Source organism: Oncorhynchus nerka, linkage group LG8, assembly GCF_034236695.1.
Source record: "Oncorhynchus nerka isolate Pitt River linkage group LG8, Oner_Uvic_2.0, whole genome shotgun sequence".
NCBI lineage: Eukaryota > Metazoa > Chordata > Actinopteri > Salmoniformes > Salmonidae > Oncorhynchus > Oncorhynchus nerka.
Window position 1 is genome coordinate 29,656,558 of NC_088403.1, and position 23,441 is coordinate 29,679,998.

Genomic DNA, 23,441 nt, shown 5'->3' on the forward strand with positions numbered 1-23,441 from the left:
TCGCTCAGCCTCTCTCTCTCGCTCAGACTCTCGCTCAGCCTCTCTCTCTCTCTCATCTCTCTCTCTCGCTCAGCCTCTCTCTCTCATCTCTCTCTCTCGCTCAGCTCTCTCTCTCGCTCAGCCTCTCTCGCTCAGCCTCTCTCTCTCAGCCTCTCTCTCGCTCAGCCTCAGCCTCTCTCTTCAGCTCTCTCTCTCTCTCTCGCTCAGCCTCTCTCGCTCAGCCTCTCTCTCTCTCTCTCGCTCAGCCTCTCTCTCTCTCTCGCTCAGCCTCTCGCTCAGCCTCTCTCTCTCGCTCAGCCTCTCGCTCAGCCTCTCTCTCTCGCTCAGCCTCTCGCTCAGCCTCTCTCTCTCGCTCAGCCTCTCGCTCAGCCTCTCTCTCTCTCAGCCTCTCTCTCTCTCAGCCTCTCTCTCTCGCTCTCTCTCTCGCCTCAGCCTCTCTCTCTCTCATCCTCTCTCTCTCTCTCATCCTCTCTCTCTCTCTCTCTTCTCGCTCAGCCTCTCTCTCGCTCTCTCTCTCGCTCAGCCTCTCTCTCGCTCAGCCTCTCTCGCTTGTCAGCCTCTCTCTCTCGCTCAGCCTCTCTCTCTCTCTCTCTGCACAGCCTCTCTCTCTCTCTCTCGCTCAGCCTCTCTCTCTCTCTCTCGCTCAGCCTCTCTCTCTCTCTCGCTCCAGCCTCTCTCTCTCTCTCGCTCAGCCTCTCTCTCTCTCTTCGCTCAGCCTCTCTCTCTCTCTCTCGCTCAGCCTCTCTCTCTCTCTCTCAGCCTCTCTCTCTCTCGCTCAGCCTCTCTCTCTCTCTCGCTCAGCCTCTCTCTCTCTCTCTCGCTCAGCCTCTCTCTCTCTCTCAGCCTCTCTCTCTCTCTCGCTCAGCCTCTCTCTCTCTCTCGCTCAGCCTCTCGCTCTCGCTCAGCCTCTCTCTCTCTCTCTCTCTCTCTCAGCTCTCTCTCTCGCTCAGCCTCTCTCTCTCTCAGCCTCTCTCTCTCTCTCTCTCCTCAGCCTCTCTCTCTCTCTCTCGCTCCAGCCTCTCTCTCTCTCTCGCTCAGCCTCTCTCTCTCTCTCTCGCTCAGCCTCTCTCTCTCTCTCTCGCTCAGCCTCTCTCTCTCTCTCGCTCAGCCAGCCTCTCTCTCGCTCAGCCAGCCTCTCTCTCGCTCAGCCAACTTCTCTCTCTCTCGCTCGCTCAGCCTCTCTCGCTCAGCCTCTCGCTCAGCCTCTCTCTCTCTCTCGCTCAGCCTCTCTCTCGCTCTCAGCCTCTCTCTCTCTCGCTCTCAGCCTCTCTCTCTCTCTCAGCCTCTCTCGCTCAGCCACCGGCTCTCTCTTTAGAGGAGAAACCCAGGATGTGTGTCTAATTTGACAGCTCTTCCTTGGGGAAATATTTATACATTCACACACATACATCATATAGCTGTGTGCATGTCTGTCTGTGTGTGCTTCTCCCATGTGAGAGCCCATCTTTGTCTCTGTAGGAGATATCCCTTTGCGCCAGCATTATTCAATCGGGCCCCGTTAACCAAGAGGACCTGTCACAATGGATATCTGTCACACTCACACACTCTACACTGGCTGCAGGCTGCCTATGTAGTTTCCATTCAATGCAATCATACTCACTGGAGCCTCGCTGAGACAATTACCCAGGTTTATGCACACAAGGAAATGGTATCGCCCAATGTTGCCAGCAACTGCAATAGCAGAAGGGACAAACTTGAACTGCAAAACACCTAGTCAACCCCCAATAACCACACATGCATACACACACACACTCAAAGCCACTTCGTGTGTGAACACAGCTGGGGAGATTCTGTATTACACAATCCCTCTGCTCCCTGTCAACAAAAACTAAAATAAAAGATTGATTTCCAGCCAATCGACGGGGTTGATACTGTACTGAATGTACCCTGTGGTGGCTCTCTCTGTTCTGTGTGAATGCTTTAAAGGTTGTCTTTGTTGTACTGTAGCGCCGCCGTTCAGCTTTTCTCTTACGGATCTCATTCACACATACAGCTCTTCTGTCTCAAACCCACACACAGGATTCTCTCTCTCTCTATCAATTACAGGATTCACCCACTCTTGCCTCCCTCTCTTCTCTCCCATTTCTACTGTATATGTCTCTCTCCTGTTGCCTCCTCTCCTTCCCTGTCTATTGTGGCGTTTTGGTTTCACCGTATGTGGTCAGTCTCTTTCCTTCTCTCTGGGCAGAGACTAAACCACATTCGTAGTCTATAGTGTACAGAGATGGAGACCCAGTCCTAGCCTTCCTAATGGGCGTGCTGCTTTCAACAGACCAGTGAGGGTGGGTGACCAGCTGGCTCTCGTAGCCGAGGGAGATGGGTGGAGGCTGGGTGTCTTCGCCATGGTTAAGAGGGGTTGCGCGTGTGTGTGTGTGTGTGTATGTAGCATAGCGACAGGCCTGCATTTCTGTTTTATCTCTGCATCAGTGTTTTTAGAGCTTTTCAGTGAAGTGTCAGATGGTGATGTCTTGTAGTCATCAGCAAATAGGGGCTTCTAAATGGCTCTAGTGCTATCTGGACTATAGCACTACACACACACACACACACACACACACTAATAAGATGTGTTGAATATTACTAAGGTTATATTAATGGGGCAGCAGGTAGCCTAGTGGTTAGAGCGTTGGACTAGTAACCGGAAGGTTGCAAGATCGAATCCCAGAGTTGACAAGGTAAAAACCTGTCGTCTGCCCCTGAACAAGGCAGTGTTCCCCGGTAGGCCGTCATTGTAAATAAGAATTTGTTCTTTACTGACTTGCCTAGTTAAATAAAATAATGTATTACTCAGGTTTTACTGAAATTGTACACTTTCCAAAATGATGTCATGCTTTATGCCTTATTTCACTCCCATCAGCAGAGTGTAATAAAAGGAGGGAGGAGATGACGAGAACGATGAAAGGAAGTATGAATGAATTCATAACCGGCACCATGTCCCAAAGGCAGGGGAGACGAGAGCGGGATGAGGAGAGGCGGGGAACGGAAGAATAGAATAATAGTGGAGAGGAAGAGGGTAGAGAGGAAGAGGGAGGATGTGTTCCCTGTCTCCCCTCGTTCCTTCATTGCTGATTGGCACAGCAGCATGCACCATTAATCAGCTTATGAATGAAAGCAACCACATATGAAATTTGATTTCCTAATGCGCTAACAAGGAGAACGCAGCAGGAAAACGAGGTGAGGGAGAGAAAGAGAGGAACGGAGAAGAAGGGAACCGATATATGGAGGAGAGAACATAGTGAGAATAAACATGAACTGTGGAGAAGGGAGAGCGGGAGGAGGAGGGAGGGAGACCGAGGGAACTGGGACAAAGGATAAGGAGGAGATCAAGCATATTATAGAGCAAATTGAACATGAAACAATAAGTAAAAGCACAACAAGCGGGAGTGATAGCTAAAGAGAGAGGGGGGAGACGGTGAGGGAGAGAGCGATAGAGTGATAGCTGAGGAGCTGTGAAGTGTGTTCGTGATGGTGATATAGTGAGTGAGTGGTTTGGAGGGTTTCAGATGAGCTGGACAGAGAACAGTGAGATTCATGGAGCCGAGTATGCATTAATGACTCTGTTTCATAAATCCCTCTCCCCCTCTCTAGCTCCCCTCTGCCACCTCTTTCTCTCTCTGGCTGTCTCGCTCTAGCTGTCTCGCTCTCGCTGTCTCGCTCTCGCTGTCTCTCTCTCGCTCTCGCTGTCTCTCTCTCGCTCGCGCTGTCTCTCTCTCGCTCGCGCTGTCTCTCTCTCGCTCGCGCTGTCTCTCTCTCGCTCGCGCTGTCTCTCTCTCGCTCGCGCTGTCTCTCTCTCGCTGTCTCTCTCTCGCTCGCTGTCTCTCTCTCGCTGTCTCTCTCTCGCTCGCTGTCTCTCTCTCGCTCTCGCTGTCTCTCTCGCTCGCTGTCTCTCTCTCGCTCGCTGTCTCTCTCTCGCTCGCTGTCTCTCTCTCGCTCGCTGTCTCTCTCTCGCTCGCTGTCTCTCTCTCGCTCTCGCTGTCTCTCTCTCGCTCTCGCTGTCTCTGTCTCTCTCTCGCTCTCGCTGTCTCTCTCGCTGTCTCTCTCGCTCTCTCCCTCTCGCTCTCGCTGTCTCTCTCGCTGTCTCCCTCTCGCTCTCGCTGTCTCTCTCGCTGTCTCTCTCTCTCGTCTCTCTCGCTGTCTCTCTCGCTCGCTGTCTCTCTCGCTCTCATGGAAACCTTGTTAACTTGTTTTGCTGTTTCATGTCTGTTTAGTATCTGCACTTGTGTTGAATGGTCTTACACGATTGCTAATTGATTAATCAAATGTTTTCTCTTTCTCATTTCTCTCTCCTAGCGGGGCATTCTCTGAGGTGGTGTTGGCCCAGGAGAGGTCTACGGGGAAGATGTTTGCTGTGAAGTGTATCCCCAAGAAGGCCCTGAAGGGGAAAGAGAGCAGCATCGAGAACGAGATCACCGTGCTCCGCAAGTAAGTCTCCCACCTACCTTCTCCTCCCTAACACCTGTTACCCTGGCGACCGAACGGAAAACACAGCCGCCCGTCACCATCACGCTCGCTTCCCTCCCACTACTCCCCATTCACTGTTATCTTTAGGTCACGATCCACAGTCTCACACTGACAGAAGAGGAGATCAGGGTAGGTAGCAACTATAGAAAATGTCCTGTCTCCTATTTCTTTTCTTAGTGACCTTGTCTCCTAAGCGCTGATACTGTACTGAATGTTCATTCTAATCTTTTATCCCAGTGAGAAACACTCATGTATTTTACACTTATTATTCATACATATTGTCAGGTAGCTGAGTAGAGGTCTGTATGAACACACACACACGCACCCACACACCTACGGGATAAAACCCAAGACATTCATCTCCACGTCACTAGATAATAAAGTAATCCCTCTCCACAGCTTGGACTTGGCTGTGCTTGTGAGCGTGTGTGTGTATGGTCAGATATCACCTTGGATCTGGCCCAGTGCTCAGTAGTTCCACAAGGTCTCACTCACTCACTCTCTCGCACACTCACTCAGTCACTCAAATGTCCAGAAGAAAGCGGCTACAGTATGTGTTGGTGTTATTATTGCAGTATACCATGCGTGTTCCCTAGGGACAGGAGAGACACCACTGACCCTGGCAATATTTATGGGGGATAGGTGTTGTCACTGTGATCCAGTCAGTGGAGGGGGGGTGTGTGGCCTAGCCTCTTGACGCCTTCCATGTTTGACCTTCGGCTTTCTGCCACTCCCAGCATCTCCTGGCAACCAGCTGATTGACAGGCTAATATGGCCGGAGGTCACAAGACACACCTCCTCAAGGTCAGTGCTTCATATCTTAATAGTGTCATTCACATGTACTTTATATATACAAAGTATGTGGATGGCCTTCAAATTACTGTATTCGGCTATTTCAGCCACACCCGTTGCTGACAGGTGTATAAAATCGAGCACACAGCCATGCAATCTCCATAGACAAACATTGGCAGTAGAATGGCCTTACTAAAGAGCTCAGTGACGTTCAACGTGGCACCGTCATAGGATGCCACCTTTCCAACAAGTCAGTTTGTCAAATTGCTGTTATTGTGAAGTGGAAGCGTCTAGGAGCAACAACGTCTCAGCTGCGAAGTGGTAGGCCACACACGGGACCGACAAGGGCTGAAGCGTGTGTAGTGCGTAAAAATCATCTGTCCTTGGTTGCAACACTCACTACAGAGTTCCAAACTCGCTCTGGAAGCAACGTCAGCACAATAACTGTTTGTTGGGAGCTTCATAAAATGAGTTTCCTTGGCCGAGCAGACGCACACAAGCCTAACGTTACCATTTGCAATGCCAACCGTCGGCTGGAGTGGTGTAAAGCTCGCCACCATTGGACACTGGAGCAGTGGAAAGACGTTCTCTGGAGTGATGAATCACGCTTCGCCATCTGGCAGTCCGATGGACTAATCTGGGGATTGGTGGATTGCCAGGAGAACGCCACCTGCCCCAATGCATAGTGCCAACTGTAACGTTTGGTGGTGGAGGAATAATGGTCTGGGGCTGTTTTTCATGTTTAGTTCCAGTGAAGGGAAATCTTAACGCTACAGCATACAATGACATTCTAGACGATTCTGTGCTTCCAACTTTGTGGCAACGGTTTGGGGAAGGCCCTTTCCTGTTTCAGCATGACAATTTCCCCGTGCACAAAGAGGTCCATACAGAAATGGTTTGTCGAGATCCATGTGGAAGAACTTGAATGGCTTGCACAGCACCCTGACCTCAACCCCATCGAACACATTTGGGATGATTTGGAACACGACTATTAGCCAGGCCTAATCGCCCAACATCAGTGCCCGACCTCACTAATGCTCTTGTGGCTGAATGGAAGCAATATTACAACATCGCGTGGAAAGGCTTCCCAGAAGAGTGGAGGATGTTATAGCAGCAAAGGGAGGACCAACTAGATATTAATGCCCATGATTTTGGAATGAAATGTTTGACTAGCAGGCGTCCACATACTTTTGAATATGTAGTATATATGTATACACTTCAAGTGGTCAAGTGTGAACACACATTCAGAAACACACGCGTGTCAAAAATCGAGAACTGGCGCACACACACATTCACAAAGAAATGATCAGGCTCTCTTTCTCCCTCTCTTGCTCTGTGAAGTTAGGATATAGTGTCGTGCCACAGTCTCTGCCCACTCTGTCGCCTACTAGTTTATTTGGATCCTGCAGCTCGACAGGGATTCTCTCACACACACACACACGGCCTTCTCTAAGAGACAGAGAATCAGTTGCCAAATAATAAGGCATTAACTGTGGAAGGATTTGTCATGTAATGACTGCAGATCAGGAATCCTCTGTCTCTACTCTGAGGTTCCCATCTGCTTTACCCTTCCATGATCCCAGGGAGAGTTTAAACACACACCATTCTCCCTGGTGTTCTCATCTCAGCCATCTCTCCTCAGACTGTTTATGACTCATATCTCTACGCTCCACCGCTCGCTACGAGCTCAGAGATCACACACTCCTAATGCATGTACTGAACTCCCCACCTGCTCACGCTTCCTGTGTGTGTGTGTGTGTACAGTATTATTCCCCCCTTGTGATAACATCATCGGCAAATGGGTCACGAGACATCGAAGACACCCACACAGACCACCACCACTGCAGCACACCCACACAGACCGGCAGCACAAGCACACAGACCACCACCACTGCAGCACACGCACATAGACCACCACCACAGCAGCACAAGCACACAGAGTACCACCACTGCAGCACACGCACACAGACCACCACCACAGCAGCACAAGCACACAGACCAGCAGCACACAGACCAGCAGCACAAGCATGTCCCATGTGTACACTATACACTTTTACTATGGCAAGGCCTGAGTATGGTGTTGACTGTATCAATAGAGACAGAAAGGAGGGAAAGGGTTAGGATAAGGCTTGGGCTTATGTTTTATGTTCAGGTTTAGTGTTTAGGTGTTTGAGATGACTCTAGAGCTGAGGTAAAGGTGGTGTAGACAGTCTGGGATCGGATCATCTGTTTGAAGGGTTATAGTTATACATGACTAATAGACTAACGTTGTCTGTGTTTTCTGTCCCTCCAGAATCAAGCATGAGAACATAGTGGCTTTGGAGGACATCTATGAGAGTTCCAACCACCTCTACCTGATCATGCAGCTGTAAGTTCTCTCTCTCGCTCTCTCCCTCGCTCTCTCCCTCTCTCGCTCTGTGTCCCCCTCTCTCGCTCTGTGTCCCCCTCTCTCGCTCTGTGTCCCCCTCTCTCGCTCTGTCTCTCTGACTGTCTCGGTCTCACTCAGCACCCAGGAATGGGGCAGGGGGGGACTGTTTTAGCTTTACACACATACACACACTTTATAAGCCCTCATTACTCTAATTAGACTTCCATTAAGACTGTCTACAGGAGAGGGAATGGGACCTGGCTCGTAGCACTCAGATAACGTTTACGTAACATTACTCTAACGTTACAGCAAGGCTAACGTGCCACTGCACTCCTGGCCACATTAATCAGCTGGAGTTATGGATTAAAGTGTGTTGTCAGTTATGTAAGTGTGTGTGTGTGTGTGTGTGTGTGTGCAGGAAAGTAGAGCAGTTCTTAACTTTGATCATTTAATTTAGGTTATTGCTGAGTCACGCCACACAATGTTATTAATTTCAGTGCTAACAGGCTGTCGAATTGAGAACAGAGGAGAACACCGGCCACCGTCTTTCACTTCACTCTTCTTCCAATCTTCTGCCTCTCTCACCCTTCGCTTGTCTCTCTCTTCTCCTTTCTTCCTTCTCACCCCTGTTCTTCTCCCCCCTCACACTTCATCTTTCCTCCCTCACCTCTCACCTTTTCCCCTTACCTCTCCCCTCACCTGCAGCAAGGCACCTTCTCATTTCAGGCTCTGATAAAGGTCACCTCACTCCACTTATGACACTTAACTTGGTAGAAGCAGGAATAACACCTCAGCAGGTAGGAATCTCAGCACGTACACATCTGAGTCCATGTATCAAGCATCACCTCCAAGTATTTATTTGATTGATTTATTTAACTAGGCAAGTCAGTTAAGAACAAATTCTTATTTACAATTACGGCCTTCCCCGGCCAAACCTGGATGACGCTGGGCCAATTGTGCGCCGCCCTATGGGACTCCCAATCACGGCCAGATGTGATACAGCCTGGATAGGAATCATCCTCAGAGGTTGACAGGTGTGGTCTGATATACAGTACCTGTGCTCTGAGTTGGATTTAACTTTGCGCTGAGTTTAACACATCAGGTCTGATATACCTGCACTCGGGAGTTTGACAGATCGGGTTTGATTTAACAGCGTCAGAGTTTGACATGCTATGTCTGATCTAGCTGAGATTAGTTAGTTGGGTCTGGTGTGGTGCTTCCATCTCTGGTTGGATGAAGAGCTGCTGTCTCCAGCGATCTACAACCATGTCATCACCACATGGCTGATACATCCAATCCTGCTCAAATAAGTGAGGGTGAGATGGATGGAGAGGGAACGGTATGCCAGGACGATATGAGAGGGAGAAGAGAGGGAACGGTATGCCAGTGTGATATGAGAGGGAGCGGTATGTCAGGCAGATGGAAGTGTGATATGAGAGGGAGCGGTATGCCAGGCAGATGGAAGTGTGATATGAGAGGGAGAAGAGAGGGAGCGGTATGTCAGGCAGATGGAAGTGTGATATGAGAGGTAGAAGAGAGGGAGCGGTATGTCAGGCAGATGGAAGTGTGATAAGAGAGGGAGCGGTATGATGGAGGGATATGAAGGGAGAAGAGGGAGCGGTATGCCAGGCAGATGGAAGTGTGATATGAGAGGGAGAAGAGAGGGAGCGGTATGTCAGGCAGATGGAAGTGTGATATGAGAGGGAGAAGAGAGGGAACGGTATGCCAGGCAGATGGAAGTGTGATATGAGAGGGAGAAGAGGGGAGCGTCAGGCAGATGGAAGTGTGATATGAGAGGGAGCGGAGAGGGAGCAGGTCAGATGATGGAAGTGTGATATGAGAGGAAGAAGAGAGGGAGCGGTATGCCAGGCAGATGGAAGTGTGATAAGAGGGAGAAGAGAGGGAGCGGTATGTCAGGCAGATGGAAGTGTGATATGAGAGGAAGAAGAGAGGGAGCGGTATGCCAGGCAGATGGAAGTGTGATATGAGAGGGAGAAGAGAGGGAGCGGTATGCCAGGCAGATGGAAGTGTGATATGAGAGGGAGAAGAGAGGGAACGGTATGCCAGGCAGATGGAAGTGTGATATGAGAGGGAGAAGAGAGGGAGCGGTATGCCAGGCAGATGGAAGTGTGATATGAGAGGGAGAAGAGAGGGAACGGTATGCCAGGCAGATGGAAGTGTGATATGAGAGAGAGAGAGAGACAGTTGTAGAGAGAGAGAGAGACAGTTGTAGAGAGAGAGAGAGACAGTTGTAGAGAGAGAGAGAGACAGTTGTAGAGAGAGAGAGAGACAGTTGTAGAGAGAGAGAGACAGTTGTAGAGAGAGAGACAGTTGTAGAGAGAGAGACAGTTGTAGAGAGAGAGAGACAGTTGTAGAGAGAGAGAGACAGTTGTAGAGAGAGAGAGACAGTTGTAGAGAGAGAGAGACAGTTGTAGAGAGAGAGAGAGACAGTTGTAGAGAGAGAGAGAGAGAGATTATTATGACTATAATTATTAATGTTTATCATTCCAAATATGGGTGGTAATGGTAGTGATAACAGTTTAGTGATGGTAGTAGTAGTCGTAGTAATGATGATTGTAGTTGTAGTATTGATATAAAGAAGAAGATGACCGTTATTTAGTTATAAGTTAGTTATAGTTTCATTTTCCATAATTATATTTATTACATTTCTACTATTGACTGTTACCATTTTATTGTTATTATTTTTGTATTTAATTTTGTATTATTATTTACTACCATTTTATATTATTATTTGCTATCATTTATAATTTTGTTACAATGTATATTGTATACATTGTTGCTTTGGCAATATTGACACAATGTTTTTCATGCCAATAAAGCAGCTTGAATTTGAATTTGTAGAGAGAGAGAGAGACAGTTGTAGAGAGAGAGAGAGACAGTTGTAGAGAGAGAGAGAGAGAGAGAGAGAGACAGTTGTAGAGAGGTTGTAGAGAAAGAGAGATACGGTTGTAGAGAAAGAGAGACAGTTGTAGAGAGAGAGAGAGACAGTTGTAGAGAGAGAGACAGTTGTAGAGAGAGAGAGAGACAGTTGTAGAGAGAGAGAGGGACAGTTGTAGAGAGAGAGAGGACAGTTGTAGAGAGAGAGAGACAGTTGTAGAGAGAGAGAGACAGTTGTAGAGAGAGAGAGAGAGACAGACAGTTGTAGAGAGAGAGAGAGACAGTTGTAGAGAGAGAGAGAGACAGTTGTAGAGAGAGAGAGAGACAGTTGTAGAGAGAGAGAGACAGTTGTAGAGAGAGAGAGACAGTTGTAGAGAGAGAGAGACAGTTGTAGAGAGAGAGAGACAGTTGTAGAGAGAGAGAGACAGTTGTAGAGAGAGAGAGACAGTTGTAGAGAGAGAGAGACAGTTGTAGAGAGCGAGAGAGAGAGAGACAGTTGTAGAGAGAGAGAGACAGTTGTAGAGAGAGAGAGAGACAGTTGTAGAGAGAGAGAGAGACAGTTGTAGAGAGAGAGAGACAGTTGTAGAGAGAGAGAGAGAGAGACAGTTGTAGAGAGAGAGAGAGAGAGACAGTTGTAGAGAGAGAGAGAGAGAGACAGTTGTAGAGAGAGAGAGAGACAGTTGTAGAGAGAGAGAGAGACAGTTGTAGAGAGAGAGAGACAGTTGTAGAGAGAGAGAGAGAGAGAGACAGTTGTAGAGAGAGAGAGACAGACAGTTGTAGAGAGAGAGAGACAGTTGTAGAGAGAGAGAGAGAGAGAGACAGTTGTAGAGAGAGAGAGAGACAGTTGTAGAGAGAGAGAGAGACAGTTGTAGAGAGAGAGAGAGACAGTTGTAGAGAGAGAGAGAGACAGTTGTAGAGAGAGAGAGAGACAGTTGTAGAGAGAGAGAGAGACAGTTGTAGAGAGAGAGAGAGACAGTTGTAGAGAGAGAGAGAGACAGTTGTAGAGAGAGAGAGAGAGAGAGTTGTAGAGGGAGTTGTAGAGAGAGAGAGACAGTTGTAGAGAGAGAGAGAGACAGTTGTAGAGAGGAGAGAGAGAGAGACAGAGAGAGAGACAGTTGTAGAGAGAGAGGAGAGAGAGAGAGACAGTTGTAGAGAGAGAGAGACAGTTGTAGAGAGAGAGAGAGAGACAGTTGTAGAGAGAGAGAGACAGTTGTAGAGAGAGAGAGAGAGTTGTAGAGAGAGAGACAGTTGTAGAGAGAGACAGTTGTAGAGAGAGAGAGACAGTTGTAGAGAGAGAGAGAGACAGTTGTAGAGAGAGAGAGTTGTAGAGAGAGAGAGAGACAGTTGTAGAGAGAGAGAGTTGTAGAGAGAGAGACAGTTGTAGAGAGAGAGAGAGAGAGAGACAGTTGTAGAGAGCGAGAGAGAAGACAGTTGTAGCTACCCAAAGAGGAGAGACAGTGTGAGAGGAGACACTGCATGACAGTTGGAGAGTAGAGACAGTTGTAGATGAATATATATATATAAATAGTTGTCACAAAGAGATTCAGTATTCAGAGAAATGACTACAGTTGTATTCCAGAGAAATTGAACCCAGAGGAAAGTTGTAGAGAATGGCTGAGTTGTAGAGAGAGAGAGAGACAGTTGTAGAGAGAGAGAGAAGACAGTTGTAGAGAGAGAGAGACAGTTGTAGAGAGAGAGAGAGACAGTTGTCAGTTGCAGAAAGAGAGTAGTTGTCCTGCCATAGCCAGTTGTAGAGGGACACTGAATAATAACATCTGAGAGAGAGAGACAGTTGTAAACAGAGAACTTGTTATTATTACTATTGTTGAGATGACTATAATTATTCATGTTTATCATTCCAAATATGGTTGTGGTAATGGTAGTGATAACAGTTTAGTGATGGTAGTAGAGACAGTTGTAGAGAATGATGATTGTACAGTTGTAGTAGAGATATAAAGTTGTAGAAGATGAGAGACAGTTGTAGTTATAAGAGAGTTACAGTTTCATTTTCCAGAAGTTGTGATTTTATATTTATTACAGTTGTCTAGAGCTATTGAGAGTTACCAGTTTATTGTTATTATTTCTGTATTTAATTTGTATTAGTTATTTACTACCATTTTATATTATTATTTGAGAGAGAGAGAGAGCGATCATTTATAATTTTGTTACAATGTATATTGTATACATTGTTGCTTTGAGCAATATTGACACAATGTTTTTCAGCCAATAAAGCAGCTTGAATTTGAAGTTTGAGAGAGAGAGACAGTTGTAGAGAGAGAGAGACAGTTGTAGAGAGAGAGAGGGAGAGAGAGAGAGACAGTTGTAGAGAGAGAGAGAGAGACAGTTGTAGAGAGAGAGAGAGAGACAGTTGTAGAGAGAGAGAGAGAGACAGTTGTAGAGGGAGAGAGAGAGACAGTTGTAGAGGGAGAGAGAGAGACAGTTGTAGAGGGAGAGAGAGAGAGACAGTTGTAGAGGGAGAGAGAGAGAGACAGTTGTAGAGGGAGAGAGAGAGAGACAGTTGTAGAGGGAGAGAGAGAGAGACAGTTGTAGAGAGAGAGAGGGAGAGAGAGACAGTTGTAGAGAGAGAGAGAGAGAGACAGTTGTAGAGAGAGAGAGAGAGACAGTTGTAGAGAGAGAGAGAGAGACAGTTGTAGAGAGAGAGAGAGACAGTTGTAGAGAGAGATAAAAAGACATGGCTACCCAAAGAGGAGCGTGTGTGTGGTCACTGCATGACAGGGGAGGTAGAGACAGAGATGAATATATATATATAAATATTCCTCACAAAGAGATTCATTATTCACAGAAATGACTACATATATTTCAAATTTTTACAAATTGAACCCAGAGGAAAAACTAAGAATACTCATGGGCGAAGGAGCAATGGCTCCTCTTGCAGCCAAATATGTATTTTCCTGCCATAGCCTGAGGGACACTGAATAATAACATCTGCATAGTAAACAGTAACTTACTTATTATTACTATTATTGTTATGACTATAATTATTCATGTTTATCATTCCAAATATGGGTGGTAATGGTAGTGATAACAGTTTAGTGATGGTAGTAGTAGTCGTAGTAATGATGATTGTAGTTGTAGTACTGATATAAAGAAGAAGATGACCGTTATTTAGTTATAAGTTAGTTATAGTTTCATTTTCCATAATTTGATTTTATATTTATTACATTTCTACTATTGACTGTTACCATTTTATTGTTATTATTTCTGTATTTAATTTGGTATTATTATTTACTACCATTTTATATTATTATTTGCGATCATTTATAATTTTGTTACAATGTATATTGTATACATTGTTGCTTTGGCAATATTGACACAATGTTTTTCATGCCAATAAAGCAGCTTGAATTTGAATTTGAGAGAGAGAGACAGTTGTAGCGAGAGAGAGACAGTTGTAGAGAGAGAGAGAGAGCGAGAGAGAGACAGTTGTAGAGAGAGAGCGAGAGAGAGACAGTTGTAGAGAGAGAGAGAGTTGTAGAGAGGGAGAGAGAGATATAATATTATATATTCACTTTGTATGTTGTCTACCTTACTTGCTTTGGCAATGTTAACACATGTTTCCCATGCCAATAAAGCCCTTGAATTGAATTGAATTGAAATTGAGAGACAGTTGTAGAGAGAGAGAGACAGTTGTAGAGACAGAGAGAGAGAGAGAGACAGACAGACAGTTGTAGAGAGAGAGGCAGACAGTTGTAGAGAGAGAGACAGACAGTTGTAGAGAGAGAGACAGACAGTTGTAGAGAGAGAGACAGACAGTTGTAGAGAGAGAGAGAGAGAGACAGACAGTTGTAGAGAGAGAGAGAGAGAGAGAGAGACAGTTGTAGAGAGAGAGAGAGCGAGAGAGAGACAATTGTAGAGAGAGAGAGAGAGACAATTGTAGAGAGAGAGAGAGAGACAGTTGTAGAGAGAGAGAGAGACAGTTGTAGAGAGAGAGAGAGACAGTTGTAGAGAGCGAGAGAGAGACAGTTGTAGAGAGAGCGAGAGAGAGACAGTTGTAGAGAGAGCGAGAGAGAGACAGTTGTAGAGAGAGCGAGAGAGAGACAGTTGTAGAGAGAGAGAGAGAGACAGTTGTAGAGAGAGAGAGAGAGACAGTTGTAGAGAGAGAGAGAGAGACAGTTGTAGAGAGAGAGAGAGAGTTGTAGAGAGAGAGAGAGAGACAGTTGTAGAGAGAGAGAGAGAGACAGAGAGAGAGAGAGAGAGACAGAGGGAGAGATAGATAGATAGTTGAGCGAAAGCCAGAACGGAGCAATTGAAGCCAAGAACAAGAGGAGGGGATTTGAAGGGGGAGACAGAGAAAGAAAGCAGGCAGAAGACAGAGAGGGGGAAAAACAAATCTAAAACGTATCTGGAGTAGAGCAAAGCTTGAATCTTTTCGACTCAGTCAGTGGCTATTTAATGATGAATGGAAAGGGTTATAAAAGTGCGTAGTGTTTTACAGAAAATATGAACACGGCTGTGTTTTTTTTCTTTTCTCCCCAACAACACTGAAACCATGTGAGTTAAACAAACCAAACCGTTCTGTTCTACAGAAGCAGAAGGCTCAGCCACAGGCTTGTGAATGTTACTGTTAAAACACCTTCACATCACTACCTTACTGAAGGAACCACTACAGCAGGGTCAGCAACACCTTCACACCACTACCTTACTGTAGGGCAGGGTCAAAACACCTTCAACTACCTTAAGGAACCACTACAGCAGGGTCAGCAACACCTTCAACCACTACCCTACTGTAGGAACCACTACAGCAGGGTCATTTAATGATGAATGGAACCACTACAGCAGGGTCAGCAACACCTTCACACCACTACCTTACTGTAGGAACCACTACAGCAGGGTCAGCAACACCACTACCTTACTGTAGGAACCACTACAGCAGGGTCAGCAACACCACTACCTTACTGTAGAAACCACTACAGCAGGGTCAGCAACACCTTCACACCACTACCTTACTGTAGGAACCACTACAGCAGGGTCAGCAACACCTTCACACCACTACCTTACTGTAGGAACCACTACAGCAGGGTCAGCAACACCACTACCTTACTGTAGGAACCACTACAGCAGGGTCAGCAACACCACTACCTTACTGTGGGAACCACTACAGCAGGGTCAGCAACACCTTCACATCACTACCTTACTGTAGGAACCACTACAGCAGGGTCAGCAACCCCACTACCTTACTGTAGGAACCACTACAGCAGGGTCAGCAACACCTTCACACCACTACCTTACTGTAGGAACCACTACAGCAGGGTCAGCAACATCTTCACACCACTACCTTACTGTAGGAACCACTACAGCAGGGTCAGCAACACCTTCACATCACTACCTTACTGTAGGAACCACTACAGCAGGGTCAGCAACACCTTCACACCACTACCTTACTGTAGGAACCACTACAGCAGGGTCAGCAACACCTTCACACCACTACCTTACTGTAGGAACCACTACAGCAGGGTCAGCAACACCTTCACACCACTACCTTACTGTAGGAACCACTACAGCAGGGTCAGCAACACCACTACCTTACTGTAGGAACCACTACAGCAGGGTTCAGCAACACCTTCACACCACTACCTTACTGTAGGAACCACTACAGCAGGGTCAGAAACACCTTCACACCACTACCTTACTGTAGGAACCACTACAGCAGGGTCAGAAACACCTTCACACCACTACCTTACTGTAGGAACCACTACAGCAGGGTCAGAAACACCTTCACACCACTACCTTACTGTAGGAACCACTACAGCAGGTTCAGCAACACCTTCACACCACTACCTTACTGTAGGAACCACTACAGCAGGGTCAGCAACACCTTCACACCACTACCTTACTGAAGGAACCACTACAGCAGGGTCAGCAACACCTTCACACCACTACCTTACTGTAGGAACCACTACAGCAGGGTCAGCAACACCACTACCTTACTGTAGGAACCACTACAGCAGGGTCAGCAAACACCTTCACACCACTACCTTACTGAAGGAACCACTACAGCAGGGTCAGCAACACCTTCACACCACTACCTTACTGTAGGAACCACTACAGCAGGGTCAGCAACACCTTCACACCACTACCTTACTGTAGGAACCACTACAGCAGGGTCAGCAACACCTTCACACCACTACCTTACTGTAGGAACCACTACAGGAACCACTACAGCAGGGAACCACTACAGCAACACACCACTCACACCACTACCTTACCTTACTGTAGGAACCACTACAGCAGGGTCAGCAACACCTTCACACCACTACCTTACTGTAGGAACCACTACAGCAGGGTCAGCAACACCTTCACACCACTACCTTACTGTAGGAACCACTACAGCAGGGTCAGCAACACCTTCACACCACTACCTTACTGTAGGAACCACTACAGCAGGGTCAGCAACACCTTCACACCACTACCTTACTGTAGGAACCACTACAGCAGGGTCAGCAACACCTTCACACCACTACCTTACTGTAGGAACCACTACAGCAGGGTCAGCAACACCTTCACACCACTACACCACTACAGCAGGGTCACACCACTACCTTACTGTAGGAACCACTACAGCAGGGTCAGCAACACCTTCACACCACTACCTTACTGTAGGAACCACTACAGCAGGGTCAGCAACACCTTCACACCACTACCTTACTGTAGGAACCACTACAGCAGGGTTCAAACACCTTCACTACCTTACTGCCAGGGGTCAGAAACACCTTCACACCACTACCTTACTGTAGGAACCACTACAGCAGGGTCAGAAACACCTTCACACCACTACCTTAGGAACCACTACAGCAGGGTCAGAAACCCTTCACTACAGCAGGTACAGCAGCAACACCTTCACACCACTACCTTACTGTAGGAACCACTACAGCAGGGTCAGCAACACCTTCACACCACTACCTTACTGAAGGAACCACTACAGCAGGGTCAGCAACACCTTCACACCACTACCTTACTGTAGGAACCACTACAGCAGGGTCAGCAACACCACTACCTTACTGTAGGAACCACTACAGCAGGGTCAGCAAACACCTTCACACCACTACCTTACTGAAGGAACCACTACAGCAGGGTCAGCAACACCTTCACACCACTACCTTACTGTAGGAATCACTACAGCAGGGTCAGCAACACCACTACCTTACTGTAGGAACCACTACAGCAGGGTCAACAACACCTTCACATCACTACCTTACTGTAGGAACCACTACAGCAGGGTCAGCAACACCTTCACATCACTACCTTACTGTAGGAACCACTACAGCAGGGTCAGCAACACCTTCACTTCACTACCTTACTGTAGGAACCACTACAGCAGGGTCAGCAACACCTTCACACCACTACCTTACTGTAGGAACCACTACAGCAGGGTCAGCAACACCTTCACACCACTACCTTACTGTAGGAACCACTACAGCAGGGTCAGCAACACCTTCACACCACTACCTTACTGTAGGAACCACTACAGCAGGGTCAGCAACACCACTACCTTACTGTAGGAACCACTACAGCAGGGTCAACAACACCTTCACACCACTACCTTACTGAAGGAACCACTACAGCAGGGTCAGCAACACCTTCACACCACTACCTTACTGTAGGAATCACTACAGCAGGGTCAGCAACACCACTACCTTACTGTAGAAACCACTACAGCAGGGTCAGCAACACCTTCACACCACTACCTTACTGTGGGAACCACTACAGCAGGGTCAGGAACACCTTCACACCACTACCTTACTGTAGGAACCACTACAGCAGGGTCAGCAACACCTTCACACCACTACCTTACTGTAGGAACCACTACAGCAGGGTCAGCAACCCCACTACCTTACTGTAGGAACCACTACAGCAGGGTCAGCAACACCTTCACACCACTACCTTACTGTAGGAACCACTACAGCAGGGTCAGCAACCCCACTACCTTACTGTAGGAACCACTACAGCAGGGTCAGCAACACCACTACCTTACTGTAGGAACCACTACAGCAGGGTCAGCAACACCACCACCTTACTGTAGGAACCACTACAGCAGGGTCAGCAACACCACTACCTTACTGTAGGAACCACTACAGCAGGGTCAGCAACACCACTACCTTACTGTAGGAACCACTACAGCAGGGTCAGCAACACCTTCACACCACTACCTTACTGTAGGAACCACTACAGCAGGGTCAGCAACACCTTCACACCACTACCTTACTGTAGGAACCACTACAGCAGGGTCAGCAACACCTTCACACCACTACCTTACTGTAGGAACCACTACAGCAGGGTCAGCAACACCTTCACACCACTACCTTACTGTAGGAACCACTACAGCAGGGTCAGCAACACCTTCACACCACTACCTTGCTGACCCTGCTGTAGTGGTTCCTACAGTAAGAACCACTACAGCAGGGTGTAGTGGTTCCTACAGTAACACCACTACCTTACTGTAGGAACCACTACAGCAGGGTCAGCAACACCTTCACACCACTACCTTACTGTAGGAACCACTACAGCAGGGTCAGCAACACCTTCACACCACTACCTTACTGTAGGAACCACTACAGCAGGGTCAGCAACACCTTCACACCACTACCTTACTGTAGGAACCACTACAGCAGGGTCAGAAACACCTTCACACCACTACCTTACTGTAGGAACCACTACAGCAGGGTCAGAAACACCTTCACACCACTACCTTACTGTAGGAACCACTACAGCAGGGTCAGAAACACCTTCACACCACTACCTTACTGTAGGAACCACTACAGCAGGTTCAGCAACACCTTCACACCACTACCTTACTGTAGGAACCACTACAGCAGGGTCAGCAACACCTTCACACCACTACCTTACTGAAGGAACCACTACAGCAGGGTCAGCAACACCTTCACACCACTACCTTACTGTAGGAACCACTACAGCAGGGTCAGCAACACCACTACCTTACTGTAGGAACCACTACAGCAGGGTCAGCAAACACCTTCACACCACTACCTTACTGAAGGAACCACTACAGCAGGGTCAGCAACACCTTCACACCACTACCTTACTGTAGGAATCACTACAGCAGGGTCAGCAACACCACTACCTTACTGTAGAAACCACTACAGCAGGGTCAGCAACACCTTCACACCACTACCTTACTGTAGGAACCACTACAGCAGGGTCAACAACACCTTCACATCACTACCTTACTGTAGGAACCACTACAGCAGGGTCAGCAACACCTTCACTTCACTACCTTACTGTAGGAACCACTACAGCAGGGTCAGCAACACCTTCACACCACTACCTTACTGTAGGAACCACTACAGCAGGGTCAGCAACACCTTCACACCACTACCTTACTGTAGGAACCACTACAGCAGGGTCAGCAACACCTTCACACCACTACCTTACTGTAGGAACCACTACAGCAGGGTCAGCAACACCACTACCTTACTGTAGGAACCACTACAGCAGGGTCAACAACACCTTCACACCACTACCTTACTGTAGGAACCACTACAGCAGGGTCAGCAACACCTTCACACCACTACCTTACTGTAGGAACCACTACAGCAGGGTCAGCAACACCTTCACACCACTACACACCACTACCTTACTGTAGGAACCACTACAGCAGGGTCAGCAACACCTTCACACCACTACCTTACTGTAGGAACCACTACAGCAGGGTCAGCAACACCTTCACACCACTACCTTACTGTACTACAGCAGAACCACTACCTTACAGCCAGGGTCAGCAACACCTTCACACCACTACCTTACTGTAGGAACCACTACAGCAGGGTCAGAAACACCTTCACACCACTACCTTACTGTAGGAACCACTACAGCAGGAAAACACACTACTACCTTACTGCCAGGGTCAGCAACACCTTCACACCACTACCTTACTGTAGGAACCACTACAGCAGGGTCAGCAACACCTTCACACCACTACCTTACTGTAGGAACCACTACAGCAGGGTCAGCAACACCTTCACACCACTACCTTACTGTAGGAACCACTACAGCAGGGTCAGCAACACCACTACCTTACTGTAGGAACCACTACAGCAGGGTCAGCAACACCTTCACACCACTACCTTACTGAAGGAACCACTACAGCAGGGTCAGCAACACCTTCACACCACTACCTTACTGTAGGAATCACTACAGCAGGGTCAGCAACACCACTACCTTACTGTAGAAACCACTACAGCAGGGTCAGCAACACCTTCACACCACTACCTTACTGTAGGAACCACTACAGCAGGGTCAGCAACACCTTCACACCACTACCTTACTGTAGGAACCACTACAGCAGGGTCAGCAACACCTTCACTTCACTACCTTACTGTAGGAACCACTACAGCAGGGTCAGCAACACCTTCACACCACTACCCTACTGTAGGAACCACTACAGCAGGGTCAGCAACACCTTCACACCACTACCTTACTGTAGGAACCACTACAGCAGGGTCAGCAACACCACTACCTTACTGTAGGAACCACTACAGCAGGGTCAGCAACACCACTACCTTACTGTAGGAACCACTACAGCAGGGTCAGCAACACCTTCACACCACTACCTTACTGTAGGAACCACTACAGCAGGGTCAGCAACACCTTCACACCACTACCTTACTGTAGGAACCACTACAGCAGGGTCAGGAACACCACTACCTTACTGTAGGAACCACTACAGCAGGGTCAGCAACACCACTACCTTACTGTGGGAACCACTACAGCAGGGTCAGCAACACCTTCACATCACTACCTTACTGTAGGAACCACTACAGCAGGGTCAGCAACCCCACTACCTTCAGGAACCACTACAGCAGGGTCAGCAACACCTTCACACCACTACCTTACTGTAGGAACCACTACAGCAGGGTCAGCAACATCTTCACACCACTACCTTACTGTAGGAACCACTACAGCAGGGTCAGCAACACCTTCACATCACTACCTTACTGTAGGAACCACTACAGCAGGGTCAGCAACACCTTCACACCACTACCTTACTGTAGGAACCACTACAGCAGGGTCAGCAACACCTTCACACCACTACCTTACTGTAGGAACCACTACAGCAGGGTCAGCAACACCTTCACACCACTACCTTACTGTAGGAACCACTACAGCAGGGTCAGCAACACCACTACCTTACTGTAGGAACCACTACAGCAGGGTCAGCAACACCTTCACACCACTACCTTACTGTAAGAACCACTACAGCAGGGTCAACAACACCTTCACATCACTACCTTACTGTAGGAACCACTACAGCAGGGTCAGCAACACCTTCACACCACTACCTTACTGTAGGAACCACTACAGCAGGGTCAGCAACACCTTCACACCACTACCTTACTGTAGGAACCACTACAGCAGGGTCAGCAACACCTTCACACCACTACCTTACTGTAGGAACCACTACAGCAGGGTCAGCAACACCTTCACACCACTACCTTACTGTAGGAACCACTACAGCAGGGTCAGCAACACCTTCACACCACTACCTTACTGTAGGAACCACTACAGCAGGGTCAGCAACACCACTACCTTACTGTAGGAACCACTACAGCAGGGTTCAGCAACACCTTCACACCACTACCTTACTGAAGGAACCACTACAGCAGGATCAGCAACACCTTCACACCACTACCTTACTGTAGGAACCACTACAGCAGGGTCAGCAACACCACTACCTTACTGTAGGAACCACTACAGCAGGGTCAGCAACACCTTCACACCACTACCTTACTGAAGGAACCACTACAGCAGGGTCAGCAACACCTTCACTTCACTACCTTACTGTAGGAATCACTACAGCAGGGTCAGCAACACCACTACCTTACTGTAGGAACCACTACAGCAGGGTCAGCAACACCTTCACACCACTACCTTACTGTAGGAACCACTACAGCAGGGTCAGCAACACCTTCACACCACTACCTTACTGTAGGAACCACTACAGCAGGGTCAGCAACACCTTCACACCACTACCTTACTGTAGGAACCACTACAGCAGGGTCAGCAACACCTTCACACCACTACCTTACTGAAGGAACCACTACAGCAGGGTCAGCAACACCTTCACTTCACTACCTTACTGTAGGAATCACTACAGCAGGGTCAGCAACACCACTACCTTACTGTAGGAACCACTACAGCAGGGTCAGCAACACCTTCACACCACTACCTTACTGTAGGAACCACTACAGCAGGGTCAGCAACACCTTCACACCACTACCTTACTGTAGGAACCACTACAGCAGGGTCAGCAACACCTTCACACCACTACCTTACTGTAGGAACCACTACAGCAGGGTCAGCAACACCTTCACACCACTACCTTACTGTAGGAACCACTACAGCAGGGTCAGCAACACCTTCACACCACTACCTTACTGTAGGAACCACTACAGCAGGGTCAGCAACACCTTCACACCACTACCTTACTGTAGGAACCACTACAGCAGGGTCAGCAACACCTTCACACCACTACCTTACTGTAGGAACCACTACAGCAGGGTCAGCAACACCACTACCTTACTGTAGGAACCACTACAGCAGGGTTAGAAACAGCTTCACTTCACTACCTTACTGTAGGAACCACTACAGCAGGGTCAGCAACACCTTCACACCACTACCTTACTGTAGGAACCACTACAGCAGGGTCAGCAACACCACTACCTTACTGTAGGAACCACTACAGCAGGGTCAGCAACACCTTCACACCACTACCTTACTGTAGGAACCACTACAGCAGGGTCAGCAACACCTTCACACCACTACCTTACTGTAGGAACCACTACAGCAGGGTCAACAACACCTTCACACCACTACCTTACTGTAGGAACCACTACAGCAGGGTCAGCAACACCTTCACACCACTACCTTACTGTAGGAACCACTACAG

General features: G+C 47.9%; 1 protein-coding gene across 1 annotated transcript in view; it reads left to right on the forward strand.

Moving 5' to 3' along the window:
* Positions 1-23,441, forward strand: part of camk1da (calcium/calmodulin-dependent protein kinase 1Da) — a 96,272-nt gene that overhangs the window by 42,738 nt on the left and 30,093 nt on the right. Inside the window, exons 2-3 of the mRNA XM_029665974.2 lie at positions 4,288-4,419; positions 7,544-7,618. Of these exons, the coding sequence (XP_029521834.2) occupies positions 4,288-4,419; positions 7,544-7,618 (207 nt within the window). The remainder of the gene's footprint in view (positions 1-4,287; positions 4,420-7,543; positions 7,619-23,441) is intronic.